This window comes from Crocodylus siamensis, chromosome 1, assembly GCF_052110815.1.
Source record: "Crocodylus siamensis isolate JL-2025a chromosome 1, ASM5211081v1, whole genome shotgun sequence".
Lineage (NCBI taxonomy): Eukaryota > Metazoa > Chordata > Crocodylia > Crocodylidae > Crocodylus > Crocodylus siamensis.
Window position 1 is genome coordinate 221,668,232 of NC_143395.1, and position 26,693 is coordinate 221,694,924.

The 26,693-nt window shown below is 39.4% G+C and overlaps 1 protein-coding gene across 2 annotated transcripts in view; it reads right to left on the bottom strand.

The window, feature by feature from the left end:
* Positions 1-26,693, bottom strand: part of EPHA3 (EPH receptor A3) — a 366,545-nt gene that overhangs the window by 241,585 nt on the left and 98,267 nt on the right. For both annotated transcript variants that reach the window (XM_090057555.1, XM_090057547.1), the window contains exon 3: positions 20,759-21,419. In XM_090057555.1, coding sequence (XP_089913681.1) covers positions 20,759-21,419 — 661 coding nt within the window. The remainder of the gene's footprint in view (positions 1-20,758; positions 21,420-26,693) is intronic.

The following is a 26,693-nucleotide window of genomic DNA, read 5'->3' on the forward strand; positions in this document are numbered from 1 at the left end:
GGTATGAGAAAGGAAACACGTGCATGTACACACACATACTCTCTTTTATGGAATGAATCAACAGTTACAACAAAGGAATATCCTGCCTTCTATCTTTTCCATAGGATAATATCCAGTCAGATTTTCTTTATCAAGAAAGTCTAACCAAGAGCAACTACCTATGCAAAACACAGTCTTTGTCTCCATACCCAAATATACACTCCCATACTATAGTACCGTATCTCATCAAAAAATAAACTATGTAGAGAATCATGGTTTCAACCTGTTAGCAGTATGTACTGTGATCAAATTCAGTAAAGAGTTGAGCATAAATTTACAGCTTGAATACAGCCCCAAAAAGAGAAGTCAGCCACCAGATGGGGAACTGACACCCTATAAGATAATCCCTAATTATAAAAGAATTTGGGATGGATGGCATGCCTGGTTTTAAGAAAGGGACCTAAACAATATCAGACTGGCCTTCAGAACTAATTACTGCATAAGAAAACAACATGCTTGATTCCAAAGAAGCTGTTAATCCCAGTTTACACACATTCCATGCTGAACAAACCTAGAGACCAAACACCTGCTTTTATCTCAAGTTTCTTTGACTAGATAAGACAATATCATCCACTTCTATTAGAAATGTAGTGGAGTTTATTTGTAACTGGGAGTCAAAAGGCCTGGATGCTCTTTTTGATATTATATGAGAAAATAAATGACTGAGATCAACGGTTATCCTAGCATAAAGATGAAGTAGTTGAGATTATAATCCACTTTGTGTTAACCCCATGGATAACTAACCATGGCCCTTACTCTGCTATACAAGTGAACAGGGAGGAAACAAGTCTCTTGCCTCTATGCTTTTATTCTTTTTGCTCACTTCTACTTGGATTTGAACCATCTGGGAGGAAAAGAACAGAGACTATTTCACCTCTATAATCACCTCTGTGCACAATGGGCAGAACATAGGTAGCATCCTGGATCTGCCAGGATAGAGCAGGTAGCTGGGTGAGTGGAAAAAGTAAAGAACTCAATAAAATGGGAAGAAGAGGATAACTTTAATCCCTTTAAACATTTCAATTTGTGTTCCAACACTTGGGTGACGTAACTCCTTGCCCAAGACAAGTGGTAAATTAACAATCCACTCGTGACTAATTCACACAGTTCTCCATTTGTTCATTTGTAAAAGAGACAACACGTTTCTCTTTTCTTCCTTTGGATATATGACCATTTATTTACAGTTCAAATGATGTAGCAGGACTGGAGTGTTGTTGTAGCTATGATGGTGCAGGTTATGTCCAATATCTTTTACTGGACTAGCTGTATAGTTGGGAGAGCTGCTGGACAAGCTTTTGGGACTGAGGAAGAACATTTGATACCCCAAAGCTTCTTCAACAGTTCTCCCAACTATACTGTTCATATCAGCAAAGAGATCATGACAAAACTTTCCTCAGATCAACTCAAGCCAAAATCCACTGAGTTTGGTACAGGAAGTGGCCTTTTGTTTTCAATCATGAAAAAAAAGTAGTTGACAGCCTAACTTAACTGGACATCAGATAGTTCTTATTCTAAGATTCTGCTAAGCTTAGTTCTTACAAAAATACGTTGCTTACTTGGAATCTAAAGATTTAGAAGCCTAACGTTAGGCAATCCATTCTTAAGAGCCTTGGCTATGTGTGCAAATTTGTTCTAAAACAGATTATATCCAGATGTGCAAATTTGATCTTCCTCCTTAAACAGGTTGACCCTGGACAATTTAGTCAAATCCTTCCTTGAATATGACTTCTTTTAGATACACACATTAAACTGCAGGTGTATCTCAGCTTGGGGTTTCCACTTTATCTGTTAATACCTTGACACATGTTCACTTGCAGCAGTTGCAAACCATTGGAATGTAGTGACATATTAAGTTATTAAGTGTTAGGAGATAACCTTTGCCTGAAAGGGAATGACTTTGCAATGCCATGAGGACTCTTTACATATACTAAACTGTTTGAACATGTGCCTGCCTGTATTTTAACTAAACTTAGTGTCAGTTGAAAGTGTAGCAGCACCCCTAATCATTACTGTTGTATGGAGAACTGGTTCCACCTCAAGGGTGGGCAATTATTTGGGCATGAGGGCCACATATGGAGTTTTGATGAGCTGTTGTGGAGAGGATCAGAACCCCATCATGGGGCTTTGGGCAGGCAGAAAGCAGTGTTCAGGAGTGGGATGAGAGGACAAGACAAGGATCACAGGGCTGGGTCACAGGGCTCAGGGCTGGAGCCAGTGCGAAGCCACGATCCACTCCCTGCACCCCCTACCCTGTGGGGGGGGGAGTGTAAGCCTCTGTGTGTGTGTGTGTGTGTGTGTGTGTGTGTGTGTGTGTGTGTGTGTGTGTGTGTGTGTGTGTGTGTGTGTGTGTAGCTACCTGGTCACTAGGTCTCAGGAGCCACATGGGGGTGAGAGGAGGGAGGCTCATGCAACAGAGCTCTCTTGGCCCCCACAGCAGTCTGCATGGAGCCAAGCCCTGCCTGGGGCAGACTATGCCACAGTCCTGCCTGCTGGCTTGGATCTAGCCCTGGAAAGCATAGAGCTTCTGGCAGGGTTGTTCCTGGTGTGACTGAAGCCAGCTGCATGCTGTTCTGCTCTCCTCACCTCCAGCAGGAGCTGCCCAGCTAAAGCGTCCCCCTCACCCACCTGGAGCGGTCAGCAGAGGTAAAAGCAGGAGGAGGAACTGCCACTGGAAACAAGAGGAACAGAGCAGCATCCAGCCAGCTGCAGCTGCACCAGGAACAGCCTCACCAGAAGCTGCACATGCTGCCTGGGGCCTGGGCCAGTGGGGTTGTTCTGCTCCCCTTGTGCCCAGCGGCGCTTCTCCTCCTGCTTCTGCTTCTGCCCCTGCCCCTGTCCTTACTGCACCACTCTGGGTGGGCAAGAGGGAAACTTCAGGTGGCAGCTCCTGACCCAGCATGCAAGGCTCTGCTCTAGCTCCCAGATGGCTTCCACTCTGCCCGTCCAGAGCAGGCTGCTCATCATGCTGAGCAGGCAGAGCAGGTGGAAAGAGGCTGGGAGCTGGAGCTGGAACCACTGGGGCAGGAGCCATCTGGCTGAAACTCCACCCCCAGCCTCAACTTGGAGTGTTGCAGCAGGGGCAGGAGCAAAAAGGAAGAGCCACCACTGAAGGCAAGGGGAGCAGAACAGTTCAACAGGGCCAGGCCCCAGCCAATGCATGCAGCTTCCAGCAGGGCTGTTGCTGGTGCAGCTTCAGCCAGCCGGGTGCTGATGTGCTCCCCTTGCCTCCAGTGATGGCTCCTCCTCCCCCTCCTGCCTCGCTGTGCTACTCTGGACAAACCAGGGTTGGGGGGGAGTTTCACTTGGGCAGCTCCTGTTGGAGGTGAGGAGAGCAAAACAGCACTGGGAATACCCCTGTTGCAAGCGGCATACTGCTCAGGGCCTAGGTTTGCAGGCAGAGGTGGAAGCACAGTGTGGGCTGCCCTGGCAGGAGCAGGTGGCACTCAGCCCCATGTGGAGCACTGTGGGCTGGTTCCAGTCAGTTGATGGGCCAGATCTGGCCTGCGGGCTGTACTCTGCCCATTCCTGTTCTAGATCAGACGTCTCATACCTTTTTAAGTAGGAGATCACTGTTGACATTTAAAAGCAACCCAAGATCTAGTGTGCATTGTCGCCAACACCTCCCCCCACCCAGCAGGTAAGTCTCTGGGGGGGGGATATCGAGGCAGAGGGAGAAAAAATTATTTGGGGGCGTGCCTACCCAGCAGGCAAGTCCCACCTGGCTGGGGCCTGATTCAACTTACCCCTGCTCCTGCCTCTGCAGCACTGTCCCTCACCACAGAGGCCTCGCCCCTTCCCTCCCCCACATACTGACCTGTTGGGCAGGGGTCCACGTGTGTATGCATGTGGGCACTCAGCCCCCCACCCCAGCTTCAGATTGACTACAGGAGGCTCTGAGATCTACTGGTAGATTGAGATCCGCTGGTTAGTGACCACTGTTCTAGATGAACTCTACTACAAGTAGACACCATTTTTACACATGGAAGCGCCGCAGCACTGAGCGCTTTGAAAAGCTCCCGGTGCTGCCATGCTTGCAGTGGTATAAGCACCAAAATGCATGCCAGCTTTTAGAAAAGGCAGCGGCGCATTTTTGAACTAAAATACGTAGAAGGTGCTTTAGTTCAAAAGCGCACCATTGCCATTTCTGCACACTGATGCACATTTCACTGCTTATAAACCTGTGTGCAATACAGTGATCTCTGGCAGTGTCACGGGACCAAAAAGTATGTATATAAATGCTCCCCATGCTCACCTACAGACCTGAAACTGTTACAATGAATGACACTTTTGAACCAATTACCTTTGTTACCACTTTTTAATTGTAGAAGATATTTTCAACTACTAAGATTCTCCTTTTTCCTTTAAAGTGATCATGGATCATAAACCATATAACAGTCAATATTCTCCTGCTCTGTTATATATGTTCCCACTTTATTTATACATTTTTAAATCACACATCAAATATGTACCATGTATTATATTTGTAGCATTTGGCTTTACATGAATGAATTATATACACTATTTACTTTATTCACAATTAGCTTATAAATTCCCTCATGTTTCCCTGAGCCTTTTTCTTCTTTCAATTACACCTGATTTTATTTTATTGTATTTTTTCTTTGGATTTAATTTTTATTTCTGTCTTCCTCCTTCCAAAAAACAACATACCTCCTCATTCCCTTTACTGAAAGATCTCCAGCTATTTACCACCCATGACAGGAGTGTCATATGTAAATCAAGGGGAATGATCCTTCTGCTCTATTCGGTACTGGTGAGGCCACGCCCAAAACTACTGTGTACAGATTTGGACTCCACACTGCAAGAAAGATATGGATAGGTTGGAAAGTATCAGAATAATAACAAAAATGATTAGAAGCCTGGAAAACATATGAGTTATATGGAAAGGCTGAAAAACTAGGATTATTTAGTATGGAGAAGAGAAGCCTGTGAGAGATTTGGGAACAACCTTCAAATACCTGAAGAGTGATTATAAAAAGGATGGGGATAGACTATTTTCTGTGGCCATAGAGGACAGGACTAGGAGCTATGACCTCAAACTGCAGCAGAGTAAATTTAGGGTGAAGATTAGGAAGAACCACTTCAATACGAGGATGGTTAAGCACTGGAACAAGCTGTCTGGAGAGGCCTTGGAATCTTCATTCTTGGCTGTTTTTAAGAGTAGGTTAGGTAGACACTTGAATGGGATGAGTTAGTTAGGGATGATCCTGTCTCCAGCCGGTCCAAAATGACCTCATCAAGTACCTTCCAGCCTGGCTTTCATAAGATCCTATGTCATGCTGTAAGCACAACACATACCAAGCAAAGTATAAATACTTATTCCTTATTTTCCATATTACCCCAATGGACTATTCCTCCTTCCACTTTCCCCAAGGATGTGAGGGAAAGGATTCACTTTTGGTTAGTAAATTGCTAAAGACAAGTACTAATTATGGACCTCTAAAACTTACAGCCTCCACTTTCCCCCCTTCCACCACTGGATTCACAGGTGTGTGAATACAAATATTCATAAAATATTTGCAACTGACAGCCTCACAGACAAATAGCCAGTGAGGTTTCATGACACACAAGGGGAAGGTTTTGCCTTAAGTGTATGATGTCTTTTAATTTGTGAAACAGTTAGAGAGCATCAAATTTGGCAAGATGAAATTTCCTAAACCTTCCCATTTGCTAATATACTTCACCCCTGACCTCACGCTTAATTTTCAGTATGAAAACTAAACTTAGAGATAGAACGGCTATTCCTTTCTCATTTTCTTTGTTGATACACCTTGAGTTCTTCTCAAGTGGCAATCCCACAGCCCTAAAGCTGCTTAAGTTTTTTTCATGACTCTTCTGGGAACAGAACCTGGAAATTCCTAAGACAGACTTGAAAAACTGCTTGTTAAAATAATTGCTCGTACCTGTCATCTCATTATTAGGATCGCATTACAGTAAAAAGGCTCCAATGGCAGGATTTTATATCCTGTCAGACCTTCAGAGAATTCAAATAGTTTCGTAACCTAAAAGAGAACTTTGTAGCAGCTGGATATGCCCCTGTTTAATTGGACCCACCTCACATTCTATGATTGCTTTCATTTCTTTGTACTGTAACAATGAATATACCTATAATAATGAATACATTACTTAATTCAATATTAAAAATAGGAGAATAATTCTTATTTTCTGCCAAGTCTATTTGGTAGGGGTAGGGGTAGGGGGGTGTTTTTTAATTTGATATTCTTTCATTTACTGGATAAATTTCCACTTTCCACTTGGGAATACATTTCATTAGACAAGATCATAAAGAAGATAGATCAAGGGTGTATTTTAAAAAAATGTGCGTGCAAATTTTATACATATTAACATATGTACCTACTAATGATAGTTTTTGTAGTTAGATGATGAATATGCAAATTTGCTCAAAAACTGAGCAGCTGAACTCTGTTTATACTAGTAAAATGCTTGTGTATTAATATGGTGTGTGAAAGTTTAAGAGATGGATTTTATATAATTTTCGCCATATAGACTTCATTTATTTTTAAATACAGTAACAAATAACCACTTCACTGTATCAGACTGCTTTACAGTATTCAGCATGGAAATTCCTTCTTACTTGTAAAAGTATGAGGTATAAAACCGTCCTCCAATGCTTATACCATATATTCTTATTACATATTTAAGTAGAAAAACATGGCTTGATAGAGCCAAGAAATACAAGACATCTCACTTTGTAGTTAAGAGTTGGACATCTGTGGTCATCTTTTCCATCATCCCCTTCCCAACAGAGAGTTGTGTCAAAAAAAGGAGGGAATTGACTTTTGACCTCAAAACATTTCCTCCGAATGTTAAGACAAGAGAACCTCTTGTAAGACTTTGCACTTCTGTTAACCATACAGACCTCAAATGTGCAAGCTGTTCCATGCAGGGCTTTACACATCTTTATTTTACGTGTATGCTTAATTTTAAGAAAACTTAAATAGATGCCTAAAGTCAAGGAGACTTTAGCATTTTCTTATATACTTTGCAGAAAATAAATTAATTAATTAAGACCTTAACCTAACACCTCTCCTTTAGTATAGATGATTCTGGTAGCAAACTTTGAAGCAATTACTGTGTGAAATGGTGGTATTGTTGTTTAACTAACATTTGGTTGAATAAATCCTATGTATTCAAATTTTGGTTAGTTTGTAATCTTCCCTACTCCCCCACTATCTGACTTTGAAAGTCACAGCCAAAAGTTCCGGTATAATATACACTTGACCAGAAATTCAGAGTTTGGAAATAGTAATGGCAAGTAAAGGTGAGTTAACTTCAACAATATTGTTTAATGCAATCACCCCATACTGCTTCTGCAGTTATTCAGGGTTGGCACAGTGTCAGCTTTTGCCGTATGTTTTTTTCTTCCCTTGTAGAAAGTGAATCTTCCCGTCAAACAGCAGCTGTTCTAAATTATCATTTCAAATTTTAACCTTACAGTAGACAACCACTGAACCCACAGAATCATGACAATGAAACACGTTCCCCCCCGACCTCAGAAGAATTTGTTCGCCTTCATGTTTCAGACTCTATTTTTGATTTGACACACCAGGTATACTGATGTACATCACATCTGACATCGATAGGTTTAATACTGAAACTACAAACATACCCTAAATAATTAATTCCAAATATTTGTTTTTCCTCCAAAAGCCTCTACACTTTCATGTACCATTTTAGTACACAAATATAAAGTCATTACAGAATAGGATTATGCCATCAAGAACCACGTACTGACAATAAGTGTGATTTCACAAGGCAGAAAAAGGGAAAGGTTATAAATGCAATTTTGATTATTCACACTCTAATGAAGAGTGATTCAAAAAAATTTCTACCATCCTAAATGTTCAGCAAAGGCTGATAAAATTCACTGGATATTTAGATGTCTGCCAACAGCATGTTTTGATAACAACGTGTGCATGCTGAGGGGTGCATCAGTTTTATATCTTATTTGTGTCTACCTATATACTCATCTTTCAAGATGGCTCTTACTTTAAAAGTATTTTCATCAAATGTTATCACAACTTACACTTCTCACTACAACTGCTCTCTAGTAAAGTCTAGTACCAGCTGTCATTTGTAATGCAAACCCCTATTAGCTTTTATAGGTTTCACTGTGGAACTAATAAGGGATTGTCAAATCACTCTAAACACAGGCACAAGTGGTGAATAAACGGATAGAAAGAAAAGTGCAAAGCATTCAATGAATTCTTTCTGACAATACAGTCATTGTGCGACTCCAAACTACATTGCATGTGTAACTGCACCAAAGTTAGTGCAAGAAAAAGATGCTTTTTCTTTTCTTTTCCTTTTTCCTTTTTTTTTTTTAAGTCTTGTGAGACCCAACAAGGCAGCAAAAAAAAAAAGCAGCTAAATCATTAAAATGAAAAAGGTTAAAGAAATGCCAGAAAACTCCCTTTAGAGCCTTTATCATATGTATTTGCAAAATGTTTTCACTGAAGTCCTGACAGAAAAACAAAAACAGCTGTCTGATGGTATCTTGCACACTATCAAAATGCAGAATTCAGGAACAAACTTCAAGTTTAGAAATAGGAGCCTACCACCCCTCAGATACCTAGTAATTTTCCACAGGGAGCCCGCATTTAACTGTATATATTAAGAGGAATATTACATGCTGATCAAGGGAAGTGATTCTTCTGCTCAATTCAGGACAGATGAAGCCTCACCTAGCATACTGTGTCCAATTTTGAGCCCCACACTTCAAGAAGGATGTGGAGAGTTGGGGAAGAGTCCAGTGTAGAAAACCAAAAATAATTAGCTTTGTGGGAGGCATAGCTTATGAGCAGGCACCTACCAAATTCATGATCATAGGATCATAGGAAAGTAGGGCTGGAAGAGACCTCATGAGGTCATCTGGTGCAGCCCCTTGCTCAAGGCAGAATCATTTGTAAGTAATTCATCTTAGTTGCATGTCTAATTTGCTCTTGAAAACTTGAATTTGGAAGGACCTTGTACAACTTAAAAAAAAGTGTACTGAAGATGCAGATTGCAAAATGAACTGAAGTAGTTCATAGCATAAAGCTTCTCTGAGCCAATTTTTGCTGCAAAAACACAAAACAAACAAACAAACAAACCAACCAAAAAATACTTGCTGAAAATAAAATGCTGGCTCCCCAGAAGGAGCCAGCAGTCTTCATGGCACTGTGTTCTGGCCACCAGGAGGGGGAAGGAGGGAGAGGGCCAGCTACCCCTATTGCCCCTTCAGTCTTCTCTTCTCCAAACAAAATAATCCTAGTTCTTTCCATCTTTCCTCTTAGGTAGAGGTCTACCTAACTCAAGGAGGCAGCCAACCAATTTTGAGGGCAGATCCCAGGGCTCAGCATGCTTTTTGTTGGCTGAACACAGTGGGGCCTTCCCATGCCTATGGCTGAAGGGCTCTGGTGGTCCTGCCCCTGACACCACCCCAGCCTGTGTCTCACCCATTGACTCCTCAGTCTACATTTTCACTGACTACCTGTCTTGTATGCATGCCAGCCCAGCCTCTGGCTTCTTTACTTTTCATTCCACCCAGGAAGACCACACACCAACTGCTGAAACTTCCTTAGCCTGACAAAGGGTTTTTAAACCCGAAAGCTTGCTTAATAATTGTTTTCCAACTATCTAAGTTGGTCTAATAAAAGATATCAGATTCACCCAAAGAACCTTGTCTGCCTCTGAGCCAATAATACATTTGTGTTACCTAAAGAAATATATGGTGCAAATTTAAGTAGTAAGGGATTCAGTTACACTTCAGAAAATTCCATTTTCATGCAGAAACAACCAGCATCCCAGGAAAGCACATTCTGAAATGCCAGTTTTGAGTACCATAGTTATGAAATTATGCTTTATACTTACACATACATTTTATGAGAAATATTAGACCATAAAATAATCATTAAGACCACTGTTTGATTTTTTAACAGTATGTAAAAGAAGTCAACAAAAAACACAAAAGCTTCTAACATTTCTATAAGTACTGGTAGAAATTTCATTTTGCATCTGTGTAAGGAATCTTCTCACTGAAAACTTTCTATATATTTTATAAGAGCTAGCTGCATAATATTGAATCAATGGATTTCTCAACCTTTGGCACATATAATTTGAGAAATTTCAGTTTAATCTTGCCCTTCTTTAGTAGTGGGATCATAATATGACTAACATGTTTACAAATAATTCATTAAAATGTATTCTGCAACTTAAAAATAAGTTATCTAATTTACTAAATAACTAAGGCAGTTCTGCTTATTATAGAAGATTTTTTTTTCAAGCTCATAATAAAATGTAAACATTTTTTAAAAAATTGAATGGTCTTTTTTTGACCAAAATACCCAGTTCAGTTTGAGTCTGCCTTCATTAAGGTTAATTGATTACCACCAGCTGTATGGGAAATAAATTAGGCCAACACTCAACTTTAAGAATTTGAATTGGATGAGAATAATGAATATTTCATATCTATTAGTAATTTATGAGTTGTAATTTATAGCTATTGCTACATAACTTTAGCTAGCTAGCTAGATATATTAGAAATTCCCTTTCAAAAGAAATCCTGATGATTCCTCTCTTTCCTTCTTTTTTTGTAAAGAAAAGCAAAGAGAAATGATATTATTTCAAAATTAAGACTATTGCTTAATAACTTATATACCATATGACCAACACTTCTCTGATTTCAGTAAAGTATCATGTAGATAACTCACTGTATGTTACTATTAGATTGCTGTTATATGATCATACAACCACTACTAGAACCACCTCTTAAATTCTAGTTAAAACACAATATCATCTTATAGACGGCAATTGTAGTCACGCACCAAGATTGCATAGGCAACCATTCTAAGAGAAGTTATTGCTCTCTCAACTGCTAACTGATCAGTGAAACATACTTGGATACTAATGCAACCAGCACTCTCCCTCTGCTTTCCCTTATACTATGTTAAATAACTCCTAAAAGATCCTTTCCTGCTCTTCATTTAAACAATAATGTTTTAAAGCAGGACTACAATTACTGATGGAGAAAACCTGTAATTAATTATGCTGAAACAAAAATTGTTATCTGTATTTTAAGTTAAACATTTTTAGTCAAAACCTCTTTTTCTCCTGCACAGATGCTAATATGATGTTTGTAATACCCATACATCAGAAATATCGTATTCATTCCCACATAAATGAGATTGTTCAGATTTATGCAGGCATAGTTGGCATTTTTTTCATATTTCTTTGAATTGAAAAGTTATAAATTCAATTTGGAACAATCTTACTATAGAGTGTAAATGTTTGAATAATTTATTCATGGTACAGAGTCTGGGAAACTGTTTCCTTAATAACTATGTACAGTAGATAGAATTTTCCTTTTTCTCCTCCCTCCCCACTTGCATTTTCCCCTTTAACTAAACCAGACTATGCAGCTAAGTAAGAACATGTGCATTAAAATATCTGCTGGATCATGCCTTGATTTTTTTTTCTGTTTTTGGTATATAAAATTGCCAGTCAGCTATCGTTTAAGTTTTAAATTGTATTACACTTTATCAGGTAGGAGATTTACAAGGAAATCTAAAATATGACAATGCAGAAAAAAGCATAACTGCTATTCATAATTACTGGAGACTGGAAAATCATCACTTACAGTTAAGACTAGCTTGGAATGCTAACATATAGAAAACCCACTTTTATGCATAAGGAACCATTCTCTGCCAATTTATTTGTGTTCTACCATTTGGGAACAAAATGGATTTTGTGCTCTGAAATGTCACCTGTTAAAAGTGTTCGGGTACATGCAAGTTCCCCAAAGGGCATGAAATTGCCTGTTTCAATCTTGCAAATTAAGTATATCTTTTTGAAAATGTAACTCTCAATGTTCAGCTAATCTGAAGTGCATGAAATAATAACCCAATAACAGAATAACTCAAATCAGAGATGGAAGAGATTTATCAAGATATCCCATCCCAATACAGGATTTCCTCTATCCTGTTTCTTTTTATACATATATTTATACATATATATTTTATATATATGTTTAAAAGCCTCCAGAAATGACGCATCAACTAACTTCCCTCAGGAGATTTCAAAATTATCACAGAACAAATTTTGTAGAGATTTTTTACGAACATTTAACCTGAACACTCATTTTCTTTTTTTTTCTTAGTTGAAACCTTGCAGTTTTTCCTCTTACTCCTTCATATTTATATCCTTAAAAAGAAAAATTTAATGAGGAATGACCACTTTGCACACAGACAGTCTGGCAGCCTTTACGTATGCTCATCCATTGCTAGCCTTCTTTGGACTGCAGCAGGTTTATCTAAATAAGGCATGCAGAACATATGGTCCACTGAGCCATGTCATCTCAGGGCAAGTGAGGGCAGGGTCTGCTTCCAAAACCTAGGGTATGAAGCATGCTGGGAAGTTGTGCCTGAAGCAAGGAGTGAGGTGTTGCTACTGCCCGCCCTGCCATAGTGTTCAGATGTGGCCTACCCTTGTGTTCTTCCCTATTTTCTGGATCCAGCCCAGAGGGCAGGGGGTGTAGGCCACATAAATTTGACACCCCTGATCTAAATCTTTCTGGCTCTCAGTTGGTCAGAATTGGCTACAGTATACCAGAAGTACCTTCATTGGAATCATATAAATGCCTACTTTGTATTCTTCATTTAACATTAGTGCTCTATAGAATCATATAGAAGCAAGGCTGAAAGGAACCTCAAGTGATCCAAACACCTGCCTGAGACAGGTTCAGGCCTATCCAAAACATCCTGTACAAATTTAATGTCTAACCTACTAGCCAAACACCACAGTTATCCCTGACACAACTACAAGACATGACACACAAATCTGTCAGAGGTAAAGCAGGGGGACAATGGCAGCCACTGTTCTGCTGCTGCAAAGGTTGTTAAGATACAGTAGAGAGATCCAAGGAAGAGGCCCATGCCCCCCACTACAGAAGAAGGCAGCCCTCCCCCCCCCACAGTTTATAGCAATCTGACCATGAGATAAAATTTCTTTCTGACCCCAAATATGGCAATCAGCCTGACCCTGACCAGAGAGGCAAGACCCTCTAGCCAGAGGAGCACTGGCACACCCCTGTCAAAATCCCCAGCCTTGAATGAAGCCAATGCCTGCCACATAACAGCAGAAAGAGAAAAAAAATCCCATGTGGCAATCAATAAATCCCAGAAGCCTGGGAAATACCCACCAGTAGAATACAGGCATACCTACACCTAGATCATCTATAACCAATGCCTCTCTAACCTCTTCTTGAACATCTCCAATAATGGAGAGTGCACAGCTTTCCTAGACAGTCTATTTCACTGCCTCACTGTTCTAACATTGAAGATGTTTTTCCAGCTATCCAATTTAGGACTACTTTCTCCTGCAACGTCAAGCCACTGGTCTGCATCCTGGTCTCTGCAGCCAGAGAGAAAAGGTGCTTTCCCTCTTTTTCATGACAGACCTTAAGATATCTGAAGACTGCTATTATGTCTCTTCTTAAGGGCCTTTTCTAGAAGCTGAACCTGCCTATTTCTTTCAACCTCTGCTTGTATGACTTGCCTTCCAAGCCCTTTATTATTGTTGCTACTCACCTCTGGGCCCTCTATAACTTATCTACATTCTTTTTAAAATGTAGAGCCCAAAACTGCACACAGTACCGTAGATGAGGCCTAACCAGTGCTGAGTAGAGAGGCACAATCACCTCCGACATCTCACACCTAATGCTTGTATTGATGCATCCCAAAACTGCATCCACCTTCTGTGCAGCTACATTACACTGCAGACTTATATTGAGTCTGTAATCTACCAAGACTCAATTAAAAAAAATCCCATTCAAGGAGAAGCTATTCTGACTCTTCTGCTTAGTAAGGAAAAGAAGAATTGAATACTGTAGCAGGTAATGTCTGATAGGAGGAAATATTAAAGTCTACCAGTATAAAAGGTAGCTGGTAAAACCTTAAAGGACCTGCTGTAACTAAAACATAACTAACGATTCCATAATGCTATTATTACAAAATAAAAAATAGGAAAGGTATTTAAGGAATTTGGATTGTATTTAAAAACAAACAAACAAAAAAGCAGGTTTGGCCCTATTCGATGATATGGAGCATTTCATCTGAATGATTGTTACACCTCTCTTTTGAGATTAATTGATTCTCTTTCTTGGATCTCTACTGTCTTAAGGCAGGAAGATGAGGTACCCTGGAACAAGAGAAGGCTGTGTGTGGCACTGCTGGAACTCTCTTATGTTGTCCCTATAACAGAGCATCACTGAGCAACTTAGGGAGTTGAGATGTGCAGTATGGTCATCACAGCTACAAGGCTGTTGCACCTCTCCTTTCAAGGTTTGCTGATTCTCTCAATTGAATCTACTTACAGCATGGCCTACTTGCAGTATACTTCTGTGCCTGTCAATACTCTTTTTGAATAGAAGTGGCCAAAAGAGGTTCTGCTATCCATTCAATCCCATTAGTATCTTGCTACCCAAATTAGTAGCTGAGATTTCCTATGGGATGTTATCATTATCACCGAACTCAATGGTCAATACTCTTAGGCTACAAATCTGATCCTTCCACTTGTCCGTGCCAGTGGATGCTTGTGATTTTCATAAAACAAGTCCTAATGTGACTTCAATCCTTCCATCTAAATGGACTATCAAGGGAGAGGAGCACTTCAGAGACAAGTATGTCAGTTCCTTCAACACTCTTTTAAAGATGAAGGCTGAGAACTGCTGATTGAAGATAGAGAGATTGAATCTCTTTATTATACAGGCAGTCCTCGACTTAACCACGTTTCGAGTTACAACGTTCTGCACTTACAATGTTTAAAAATTGACACCCTGTTTCAACTTGGTGACATCAGTTTCAACTTTACAACGCTTGATCCGATGTGATGCCACGCCAGCAAAAAAAGTTCACTGCGTTCACTCATCTCCCTGAGAACATTTGTCCAAACTTCCTTGGACACTTTCTTTAAGAAAGCAGATGAGACTCCAGAAAAACCTGCAGCCAAGACTCCTGAGAAGACTCCAGCCAAGAACCCTTCAAAAAGTCCAACCAAGAGCCTTTCAAAAAGCCCAGCAAAGTCACCTCAAAGAAGTCCTTCCAAACAATGTGACAGCTATTTACAATATAAATACATTAATGTAGCTATATTACTCATCTATAATTGATCGAGTACAAAATTCTGGGGTATTTTTGGTGAAAATAGGATATTGGGCCTTGGTTCAGAAATCAATCCCCCATTTATAACATCGTTTCTTATGAGAAAATTGTTTCCGAGGTACAATATTTTGATTTAAGATGCGGTTTTCAGGAGCCAATTGAGTCGTAAGTCCAAGGACTGCCTGTATGACGGAAGCATAGGGACTCCATATATGGAGAGTCTTCTTCAGATCAGCTCCTTAGATCATCCACAGGGATATTTGAAGAGAATGTGGAAAAGTCTGCAACGGCAAGCCGAAAGCTCTGCACCAGGATGGTGAATGACTTCAATCTGTTTTGAGAAGTACTTTGCAGGTGTATATTCTTTGAGAGAATTACCAGAGCTGGAGGAAGGTCACCAAAAGAACCAGTTGCTTTCCTGAGGATTTGGAAATACTCTTTACTCTTCAAAATTAAATCAATTTAGATCCTTTGTAACATCTGCAGAAAAGAGCTGTGGTAAACATTGTGCCGTGAGGAACAAATCTTTTCCTTCTCTCTTTACTATTTTTTGTTATATAAAGTTATTTTTCTTTTTGCTACTGTATAGCAGTATCTGTACTTTTCCTGTCTATGTTTATCACTGGTCTTATTTCTGTCCTAACCCTCTATTTCTGAAAATATCATGATGATTACAACTTTTCATTCACCTAAGATTACTATAGTGGGGCAAGATACCTGGGGTGAATTGTTCACTAAAGGATCCCTCAGGGTTGGAAAACAGCTATTAACCCATCTATCTTGGTAAAGGGTGCATCTTGACACATGTAGCCAAGGGGCTCCTTCATAAAAGCCAAGTAAAGAATACTCTGATTAGTCAGGCTACACTGTTACAGGGAAGTAAAGAAACAAGTGACTAAATATACTATATAACTGACAATTTTGAAGTTATGGATAACAGGATTAAAATAGTTAAACATGGACAACATAAGTGGTGACTATGTGTGAAGATACACATTTCAAAGTAAAAGTTGGAACATTTAAACTAAACAAGACAAAGCACTAACAAAAGTAGAAGAGGAAAAACTCTGACAGCAGCAAGGAACAGACTAAGAGACTAAATCTAGTAGCTAAAATAATTTCCCAATAGTTCTCATTCTAAATAGGGCAAAATTAAAAATGAAATATCATTGCTTTAGAGGAACAAGTAGGCAGTATAACCATTTGTTTTGTAAAACATTCTGTGAATAGGGACAGGTACTGTATATTCATATCCAGGTCACAGCTGTATTAAAAACCAATCAGGTGAACACAACTTTGCACTAAGTAAACAACAGAAAACTACCACAAAGTCCAACACAGACAGTACTCAGAAGAAACCTAATGCTCTAATTGGGGAAGGATGTTATACGCCCACCCCCAAAATAAACACTGGTAAAGCTGAAGGAAGAAAACAAAATCCCAAACAATATATGCCCCAGTCAAATAGGATTGACTGTGCTAAGTGCCTTGGTTAGTAAAATTCTTTAGCAATGTGAACAACATTTCAAGGCCTTAATGTTGGAAAGACACAAGCTCTTTAAGTCACACCTTTTTATGTCAGTTGGCATGTAATGTTATATCCAGGCACAACAACACATTGCTGGCAAAGTCTCCCCAGGACCCAAATCCTAATAATAACCCTAAAAGCAATTAAGTAGCCCAAAATTCCTCAGTGGGAGTAGAAACGTATCTTTTTGTTTACAAGCCTAATATTATATATAATATTTCTAACAATGAGACTACTAGACAACTCTCAGACACCAACTAATATACAGAACTTGGGGAGGACTCCACATCAGTATTTACTCTGGAACAGGAAAATGTTATCAAATCCTGCCCATACCAGCTTCAGGAAAAACTACTACTACACCCCAACTGTCCTGTTTCAGGAACATTTTATATGCTCCCCAAGATTCATAGAGGGCAATCCTGGCAGATCATTATATCTGACTGTAGTTGCCTCACTGAACAGCTATCAGGATTCATAGACCACATCCAGAGAAGCGCAGCTGTGCAGTATGTGGTGCCACAGACATGTCTGCAGCTCCACATACCACACATTCAGGTGTTCTCCACACTGCAAGGTAGCAGCTAGGGGGGTCATAAAGCTGGGCTGAGTTCCATTCCCCAGCCCAATCATAGCTTGGGGAGGGGAAGGGCTGCTTTGAAACTTGAAATGTTTCGAAACTTTTGAAACGTTTTGGCTGCCCTTGTTTTGTTTCAAGGCTGTTTCAAAGTCCTTTATTTCATTTCAATTCTACTGTTTCAAGCTCAAAATGAATTGAAACAGCATTGAAACCAAACAGCTGGAGAAATTTTGCACAGCTCTACTATGCATTGCCTTCCAGTATATAGCATTCTGTACCAGGCCAGCAGCTTGTCTATACACTCCACAGTACAAGATTCAGACCTAAAGCTAAGGTAGGGAACCTGTGTTGGCAACATATGTGATAAATGGCAGATGCTACTTATTTGAGGGAAAGATTGGGACTCAACTTTTTTTTGCCAATAATAAAAGAAACCGCACGCAGGATTTTCAAAAGAAACCTAATGGGATGATCAGACCTCATTAGTGTGCTTAATTTCATTATCAGAGAAGCCATTCTACTAATGCAAACTGATTTTATATTTGAAAATGTGTTATGAAATCCTTATAAGTATTTGCTCAGAGACAATAAAAGTCACTGGTGTGAAAGCAAATCAGATTTTCAGGAAGTATTTGCACACAGGCTCATCTGGTAAAATCTCTTCCATAATTAGTTAAATGCTTTTCAAGTACTCTGAAGATAAGAAGCATTGTTATTGCTGTTTCCATTTCAGATTATTTTAACTTCAACTAGAGAGTGATATTACTCTTAGTTCCTCACTCATTCATGCCTGTGTGCTTGTGACTCCATCTTATGTCTACTTCAAACACTATAATTTTGAATTTAAGTCCTGTTACAGCCAAGAAAAAATGGTACAGAAGGAACAGAGCTGAGCCAAAGCAGTCACTCAAAAAACATGTGAAAAACTGAATTTGCTTCCGAGCCTTCCAATTCCTGCTGTTACTGATGTCAACAACAGTGAGGTTGGATCACTGACTGCTTTTAGAGTGCCACTTAAATCAAACGAGGGTGAAAAGATTTGACAAATATGAATGCTGTTGAAAGTTGTCATGACAGAAGGATATTATATGCAGAGCCAGTGCAAGCCAGAATCTCCCATCACTTTTTAAAATTGTTTAATCTCATATACAAAGCTCTTTTGATGAACGTGTGAAACTAAGACCAAAATAATGGGAAAGCGGAACTGGTTGTCAAGGTATGATTGGGGTAACAGAATCTGCTTTTATGTTCTCTGTTCCTGGTCAAAACCCACCTGCAGTGTGAACACCCCTGCCTTTCCCCTTCCCCTACCCCCCCCCAAAAAAAATCCAACACACATTTCTTGCTGCCTCCAGTAGAAATTATGTATACATGCAGTGTCTGAATGTAGAACCTTATTTTAAGAAAACACCTTTACTTATTCATTTACTAAATACTTATTTTCATTACTTCAATTTTTCTCTGATATTTTCCAGAGCAATAATCATTTCAAGTTCACATTTCACTGTAATTCTAAACCAATGGCTTCCAGTCATTAAAGGGACAAGTGCTCTAATGTTTTGGCAAGTTCATATTGGTTCTTTACAGTAATATCTGTATTTGCTTTCAAATTTTAGGAATTAAAAAGATAGCTACAGAAGGCACAAAGTTTAAGTGTGTCAGGTCAATAAAAGCCTCGCTCTTATTATTTTTAAAGGGCGCACAAAGTAGTACAACCCCTACGTTTCTGTAACAGGGGGCTTTGCCCCTGTCACTTTAAAGGGGAAATACTGAGCTGACAGGTAACAGCAGGACAGCAGGAACAGGTGGTTTTTTTGAGCTAAAAAGAAACACCTGTACACGGTAGAGGAGCAACATGACCAGAAGGGTGGTGCCCAGTGGGCTCCACTCCCAAGTGTGTTCAAGTTAGTTTGGCCCCACAGTCTGCAGGGAGAAGAGCGCCCAGGAAGAGGCCGGAGGCCATCCTGCAGGGTGCTAAGGGGGTGCTCTGTGTTAAGCTCTGTATAGGGCTTAAATGCAGTGGGGCTGGGGCTGGGGAATCAAATCCCAAGACAGTGGGCCACAGCTGAGGGCTTCAACAAGAGAAATCTGGAAGGCTAAAACTCAGACAAAGGTATTAGTGCCTGAGGGGAGAATGAGAATGGGATGATGATGTCTCATAAAAAGTAATGATGGAGCAACACTTGTAAAGCATGGGCATAGCTATGGGGGTAGTTGATGGCCACAGTTAATGCCCCTAAGGCAAATTAGTGCCTGAGGGCAAAGATAGGGCCCAATCAGCTAAGCCACATGCTGATCCAGGGGGCTCATACTCAGGGACCTAGGGGAACAGCCTCCCAATGTAAAATACAATTCTCACCAAGGCATGGCAGGCAGAACGGTGAGGAAGTTGCACTGAAGAGTTTAGGGAGACAGGTAGTTTGGCCACTACAAGATTCTGCTAGTCTCAATCAACTTCAAAGTACTGATGTGTCCTTTAATTTAAAAAACAAACAAACCTCCAGCAACAGTGTAAACTACTACTACTAATATCAGTGCTTTCAGAGATAACTGTAAAACCTTTTTTACAAAAGGCACTTTAAAATCCTTCATTGGCCTTTTCACTGGAATTCTTTGTGAACAAGCCAAGGATTTCACAAGCATGGAGACTAGAAGCCCACTGGCCAGCAGGAACAAACCATATTCTGGTAGACACATGGCACAAAGGGGCAAAAGGGAGAAAAAACCCAATGTATCTGACTAGAAGAAAAAAAATGTGTCATACCAGTTGTATTAATTACAGCAAGTATGTTCCAAATAAAATGTAAATCATATATTTAGATTTAGCAACTCTCATATCCTCATCGCATTCCATAACTTATATAAACAAGTTTTGTTGACCCAAACATTTACAGAAAATGATTTCTGGGTCATGAGTATTTGTGGAAGTATAATAAAAAACTTCATGCATTCATATTCACTTTGCAAGTGTTTGCACATTTAGATCAATTGAGATCAAGAAAAACATCTTCTGTTTTATCTGATCAGCCCTGACCTAACCAACCCATAAGTCAAGCAGCAAATACTGAATACTTATAGTTCAAGCCATCGAGATTTAAAAAAAAAAAAGAAACTTCATACAAAATTTCAAATGTTTTACCAGAATTAATACATTTCAAGAAATGATAATCTGTTTGTAGATATCCAGATAAGGGAAGAGAGCCAGGATTTGTTGCATGTGATCTTAGCTGCAAATAATTCACTCAATCCTGCAAGTGGATACTATTAAAGTATATTATGCATGGGAATCAAACAAGTAAAAACTAAATGTGTAATTTTGTGATCCAGTTAATCTATCTCATTAGTTTGTGAAGAACATGAATCATTATGAAGAGAAGGGACATGATACGAAACACCTGCTAATAATTAAACTATAAATATGAAGTACATTGTTACCTTGGCAAGCAAAGCCTCTTTCTTCATAGCCAGCATTACACAAACACTTTCCTATGGGCACTAGCCATTCTCCTTCTGTACTGCAATACATCTTAGGTGGATCTTCCTCCTTGGAATGATTGACACAAGAACCTCGCACTTCCACTAGTGACTGGGAGTCCATAGGTACTGTGTCTGGAAACATAGCCAGGTTCTTTACGGTGAAAGGGCACTTTTTGAAGTACACTCGCACTGATACTAAGGCAACACATGCACCCACATCTTGAAAGGCCAAGTAAAAGCCTTTCTTGCTGATGGGTCCCACCTCACGAACTTCTGTATTGAGTTTGAGAATTCGATCCCCAAGATCCATTTGAGTGAAGCTCTCATCAGCTGCAATGGTGTCAATCTTTGTAAACTGGTGTTCTCTGAACTTGACCGAATGGTCATCATCAGATTCCATGTAATAAAGATTAAAGGTCTCTTTGCAAGTGCCCAGAACCAGTGGTATGCTATTACAGTCTCTCAAGGTAAACTTGAGCTCCACATATATCTTCTGAGCTGAATTGCGTGGGATCCAGTTTGTTCTTAGCCAGTTGTTCTGACTGTGATCCATGACATTGCACACCTGATAAGTTCTGATTGGTGTATAGTGCTCATCGACTCCACTTATCTCTTCCCACTGAAAAAAAAAGAAAAATATTAAGGATATTGATTATAATTGGTAGTTACTGTATTTGCAGCTGCACATTATGATAGAACACTTCACTGAAGAGTCTGGCCCCACTATACAGAGCAATACTGTTTTACCTAAAACTGCTAGGAAAGTCTTGTGACACATGCACTTCATGTTTTCTAACCCATCCTATGAATGCTTTATACATACACTAACAGTCACCATTAACAAGTCAGCATTTAGTATAAAGTGATATAAAGCTCATTCTCTCTCCAGCTGCTGCTGAAATACCATGAGTTTACAACATTTCAGGGCCTGAGCAACATTTAAAAAATTTAAGGAGACTTCTATTTATTTTGCATCTCTCTCTGACCCCACTAGTTCACCTCAACCTTGCTACCACAGTTACTAAAGATTATCACAAACTTTATTTTCAAACATCCAATAACTCAGGTTCTTCAATTCTGTATAGCTTTTTACACCAGCCTCATCACAACTGATATTTAACAGTGTTGGTCCTCTAATTAGTTTTGACAGATATATGGGCTTTTTTCACTGTTGATAGAAAAAATAGATTATTGTAGTTACCATGCTGTGTTCATTTAATCCTAACAATTAAAAGGACTTTCAACCATTCAAGAACGATGGATTTACATGTTTTAATATTTTACTTATATAATCTCCCTCCCTCAAAACTATCCATGAAACTTTGAATGCCTCCATTTACAGACAATTTTAAAAGGCTATTTTTCTATCTTTAAAGAGAATTATGCATATACAAAGACATAGAACTTAGCGCACAGTGAAACATGACTGTTTATAGAAGCTACAAAAATCCATCTTCTGGATCACTGTCACCCAGAGAGATACACACAACACATTCCAAAATGCAAACCCCATGCCATGGCAGCAATCAGATGCAATGCAGCTGGAGAGTGGTAACCCCTGAGACAGAGTTACTAGGTGTTGTAAATGTTGGAGTGAGTGAAGTAGATGGAACAAAGCATTTTTGGAGAAAGTGCACTTTCTCTGAGTACAGATCATAATTTTTTTCTAGGAATATGCCTTTCCCCATCTACTTAAATTACAAAGAATTCAGAGGCCCCTTTTACACATGCAGGTAAAGGCATATGCATTGCAGGAGGGGCAATTATGGGATTATGCATTAGATCTCATCATGTCTTATTGCTGATGCAGGTGGAGCCCAATCCTGGGCAGCCCCTCCATGGGTAAGACGCAGTCTTCTGCTGCTGGGAGCCCGCTAGGGCTTGGAGGTTTTATGCTGGACATGGTACACCCCTCAGGCTGGGAGTCCTGTCAGCTGACACTTCTATATCATTTATTTTGAAGAATCTTCCTATGAATACTCTTTTGTATTGTTTAAATCAGGCTTATTTTTGTTTAAGCATTTGTAAACATGTACACTTCGTACTAGACTAGTATAGATAAAAAAAATAAAATCAGTAAAACCCTTGTGTGCATATTGTTACAGTGGAATCAAGGTACTTGCATTGGTTTTGGTAACTTTACACTAGAATACCTCAGCAGATAAGCTAGATCTAATAGAAACTAGTTTAAACTAAACCAGTGATTCTCAACAGGGGTGTGTACAGAAGTTGGGGTTTTTTTGGCCATTTAAAGCGCTTTATTAACATGACTTAACAGAAGTGCTTTACATCACTTTAAAAATTAGTACAGCACTTTAAATTAACCCTTATTAAATGAGGTATTAAATATTTTATAGCACTTGAGTAATCTGTAGCACTTTAAATAGCTTCTGTATGCTGGTCAGATTTCTGACCCATGGAGAAGTTCCAGCATGCTGCAGAGCACCCCCTACCTCTGAGGCTGGAAAGTGCAGGGAGGCTCAAAGCCCACCCACCCCCAAACACTGAACATCTGTCATGTTTAAAAGTGCTGTAACTTTATAGTGCTATAAAAAGTGCTCTAAATTACAGCTCTGTAAAACATGCACAGGGGAATTTTGTACACAGTTCAGGATGCCAAGGCAAACTGGGGTGCCTTGAGATCCTTCCATGACAGCATTGTCACATGTGCAATCACAGTTCACATGATAAACCCAAAGATTTCAAAGAGGAATCTGGAGTGTTAAAACATTGTGACCTGATGTGGTCTTTCTGAGTTCTTTGCAACAGAAGCATTGCTTTATTATTTTTCTGTAGTCAAAAAACAGGTGAAAATGAAGAGCTGGCTTTTCCCAAGTGCCCTGAGTCTATCCAGGAGTGCCTTGAGTCTTTCAAGGCTAACAACCATCAATCTAAACTAAACTGATACACTCACAATGGGGCTGCAAAGATATGTTGCCCATGTTAGATCAGAAAAACTTTTATAGTGGCATAAAACACAAGTAAACAAACATCCTTGCCTAAAATGCCCCCAAATATTAGCACGATGATTACTATTGATGGTTTGTGCTGCTTTATCACAGACAAATGTGTGTTTGGTTATGGCACAATCGATGCACACCAGGGCTGTCTCTATTCTTCAGTAGCCCCAGGTAGGTGATTCCAGAGGCACATATTTCACACTGAAGAACAAGGAAATGCCCTAGGTCCAGACTTGCAGGCATGAACCCTGGGAATTCCCCATGGGGTTCCTTTGCTCTGCAGCATGGAACACATGCCACAGGAATTCCTCTATAGGGGATTTCAGGGGACACATTTCACACTTTAGAGCATGGGAGCCCCAGGTGATTCCCCACTCTGCACTTGTAGAAGTGCACCCCAGGTCAGGGCTAGGTACCTGGGGCTGTTGTTCTGCAGGATTGGGCCACTGAAGCCCTAGAAATGGCAGGAGCCCAGTTCTGTGGGACAATGGCCCCAAGTGACATCTACATCTGCTAATTAATTGGTTCAGCTGTGCCTGGTGTAGCTGGTCCTGCAACAAAAATGACAGACAACAATGTCTGTCTGTAGCCGGGATGTGTGAGCAAATGAAACATTTACATCAGTGAAACTTTCACTGGTATGTTACACTAATAGGAACCAGTTTAAAGCAGGAACTAAACTTGACAGACAAGCTGGCAGTCTGGAGTTCTTGCAGATGGATGCCACTTATACCAGCTGAGCCTTGCCCTTGATTCTTTCAGGCATAATTCTAAGGGAGAATAGTGAAAATTAACTTATTTACATTGAAATAACAACTAATTGCGCCAGGTTTGTTCAGACCCTAAACCAAGAGATCTACATAGAGACCTCCACCCAATCAACTACTAGATCTTAAAAATTGTTCACTGATTAAATAAGTTTAAATTAAACCACTGCAATTCCTGTATGTGGACAAGACCTAAAAATGAGACATAATATACATGTGAATCACAATGTCTTCCAATTTCGGTAAAAAACTTGGATTTCTAGAAAAATTGCACTCAAATATTGACATCTATCAATTAAGACTAAATTAGACAGGATTATGAAAGGTATATTACAAGGAAATTTAAAGGATCTTACATAGATATTCACATGATTCATTCATCACTGTTCCCATTAATATCATTTTTAGTCATTCCAATACATTCTACACTTTCTATAAAAGATGCAAACAAAACAGGAACTTGATTTGCTGAATTTTAATAACTTCAAAAGATATGTTGTGCCATAGTAATCTTGCTGCAATTTTTTCACAGCAACTTTCTAATCTGGCATGTTTATACAAGCACGTCAATACAGAAGTATAAATTGCATGATAAACCAAACAACACCAGTATGTTCTGCATATAAAGGGTTGCAAAGAGCAATTATCACTTCATTAATTTGTAATGAAGACCAAATTGCTTGTAAATGATTGCAGATTGCCATTTCAGCCTAGCTGTTGCATAAACAGCAAGTCTCTAAAACTACTATTTAAGAGTGAGGTTTTCTGAATGAAGGGTCTAATCCTGATCCTATAGCCTGTAAAAAGACACTTGCTCTTCACTTCTACAGTTACACGATCAGACTCAAAACAAAATTATACACTTCATACAAATTGCTTTAGCTAAGTAAACTACAGTGTTGGCACTATTAATAATGACACAAACCACAAGAATGGATTTTAAAACTGGATATTTTAAAATAATTAAATATCTAATTCTTCCTATCTTCCCCCCAAAAAACTTTAGGGTCCTCATTTTCTAGATTAGCTCTGCAACCACGCTTGATAGATATCCGCTTTTTTACAGAAAATGAAAGCTGTGGTTCTGAAATATTCGCCTGACTCCAGCACTTGGCCTTTCAAGAAAGATAAATCAAGCATGAAACACATAAGAGAACAGCAAGAGCCATCAATATTGAAAGAAGAAGACCACTACTCTTAAGATCAACCAAAGGGGAAGCAGGAACCCTTCATTTACTATAAAGCCTAATCAAATGAAACTCTGTATGCATAATTTATTTGGGTTTGGTTCATCATTTCCTAAGGGATTTCACAGGCTCAGGATTACTCTGAACATAGGTAATCCCAAGGCTCCATGTTGTTAAAGAGTTGCAAAGCGCTATACCTATTCTCTACTTCAAATCATAGAGAGAGACACATGCAAGCTCTTCTTCATGTAAAAGTTACCCCCTCTCCAGCACTGTCATCCTAGGATGCTCTCTATAGTGCACTTGAACACTGCTTGTATAAAGGCAAAAGACCAGATAACACTGAAACAAAATCAGATGTCCTAAACTACAGCCCCCTACCCTTCTTATTGGCAACAATAAAACCCTTTCTATGGTTATTTGACATTTAAAGTTATAAAATAAATATACAGCCAAACTTTAAAGTATATAACCTTTAAGTATTGTGAAGAGATACTTCTGTTTGCTAGTGAGAGAGGTGGGTGCCAATGGAATAATTTCTCTTGGATGCTCTTCTTGTAGGCCGAGTAGCAGAGGGGAAGCAATTAATTGCCCAATTTCAAAGCACTGCTACACAACAACTTTAATAAGAGAATCATTGAAACTTCATTGCACTGACCTTCATGAATTGTATCTTCAAATGATTTACAGAAGTACATAATATGGCATGAGAAGGAAGAAATAAATAAGGGAAAATATGGAATAAATGTGCTTGCTCATGAAATTCTAAAATAAAGAAGAAAAAAAATGAAAATATACATCATGGTCATTCCATATCTCAGGAGCTGCAGAGAAAGCAGCTCTTGCTTTAGTAGGGATCACAGACTGCATCAGGGATGGATACATGGAAAGGATATTAGGAAGTTCAGGAAACAAAAGAAAAACTTAGGGAGGACCATTCTGAACTATATAGAAAAATACCAAAGTCCTGTAGAGATGC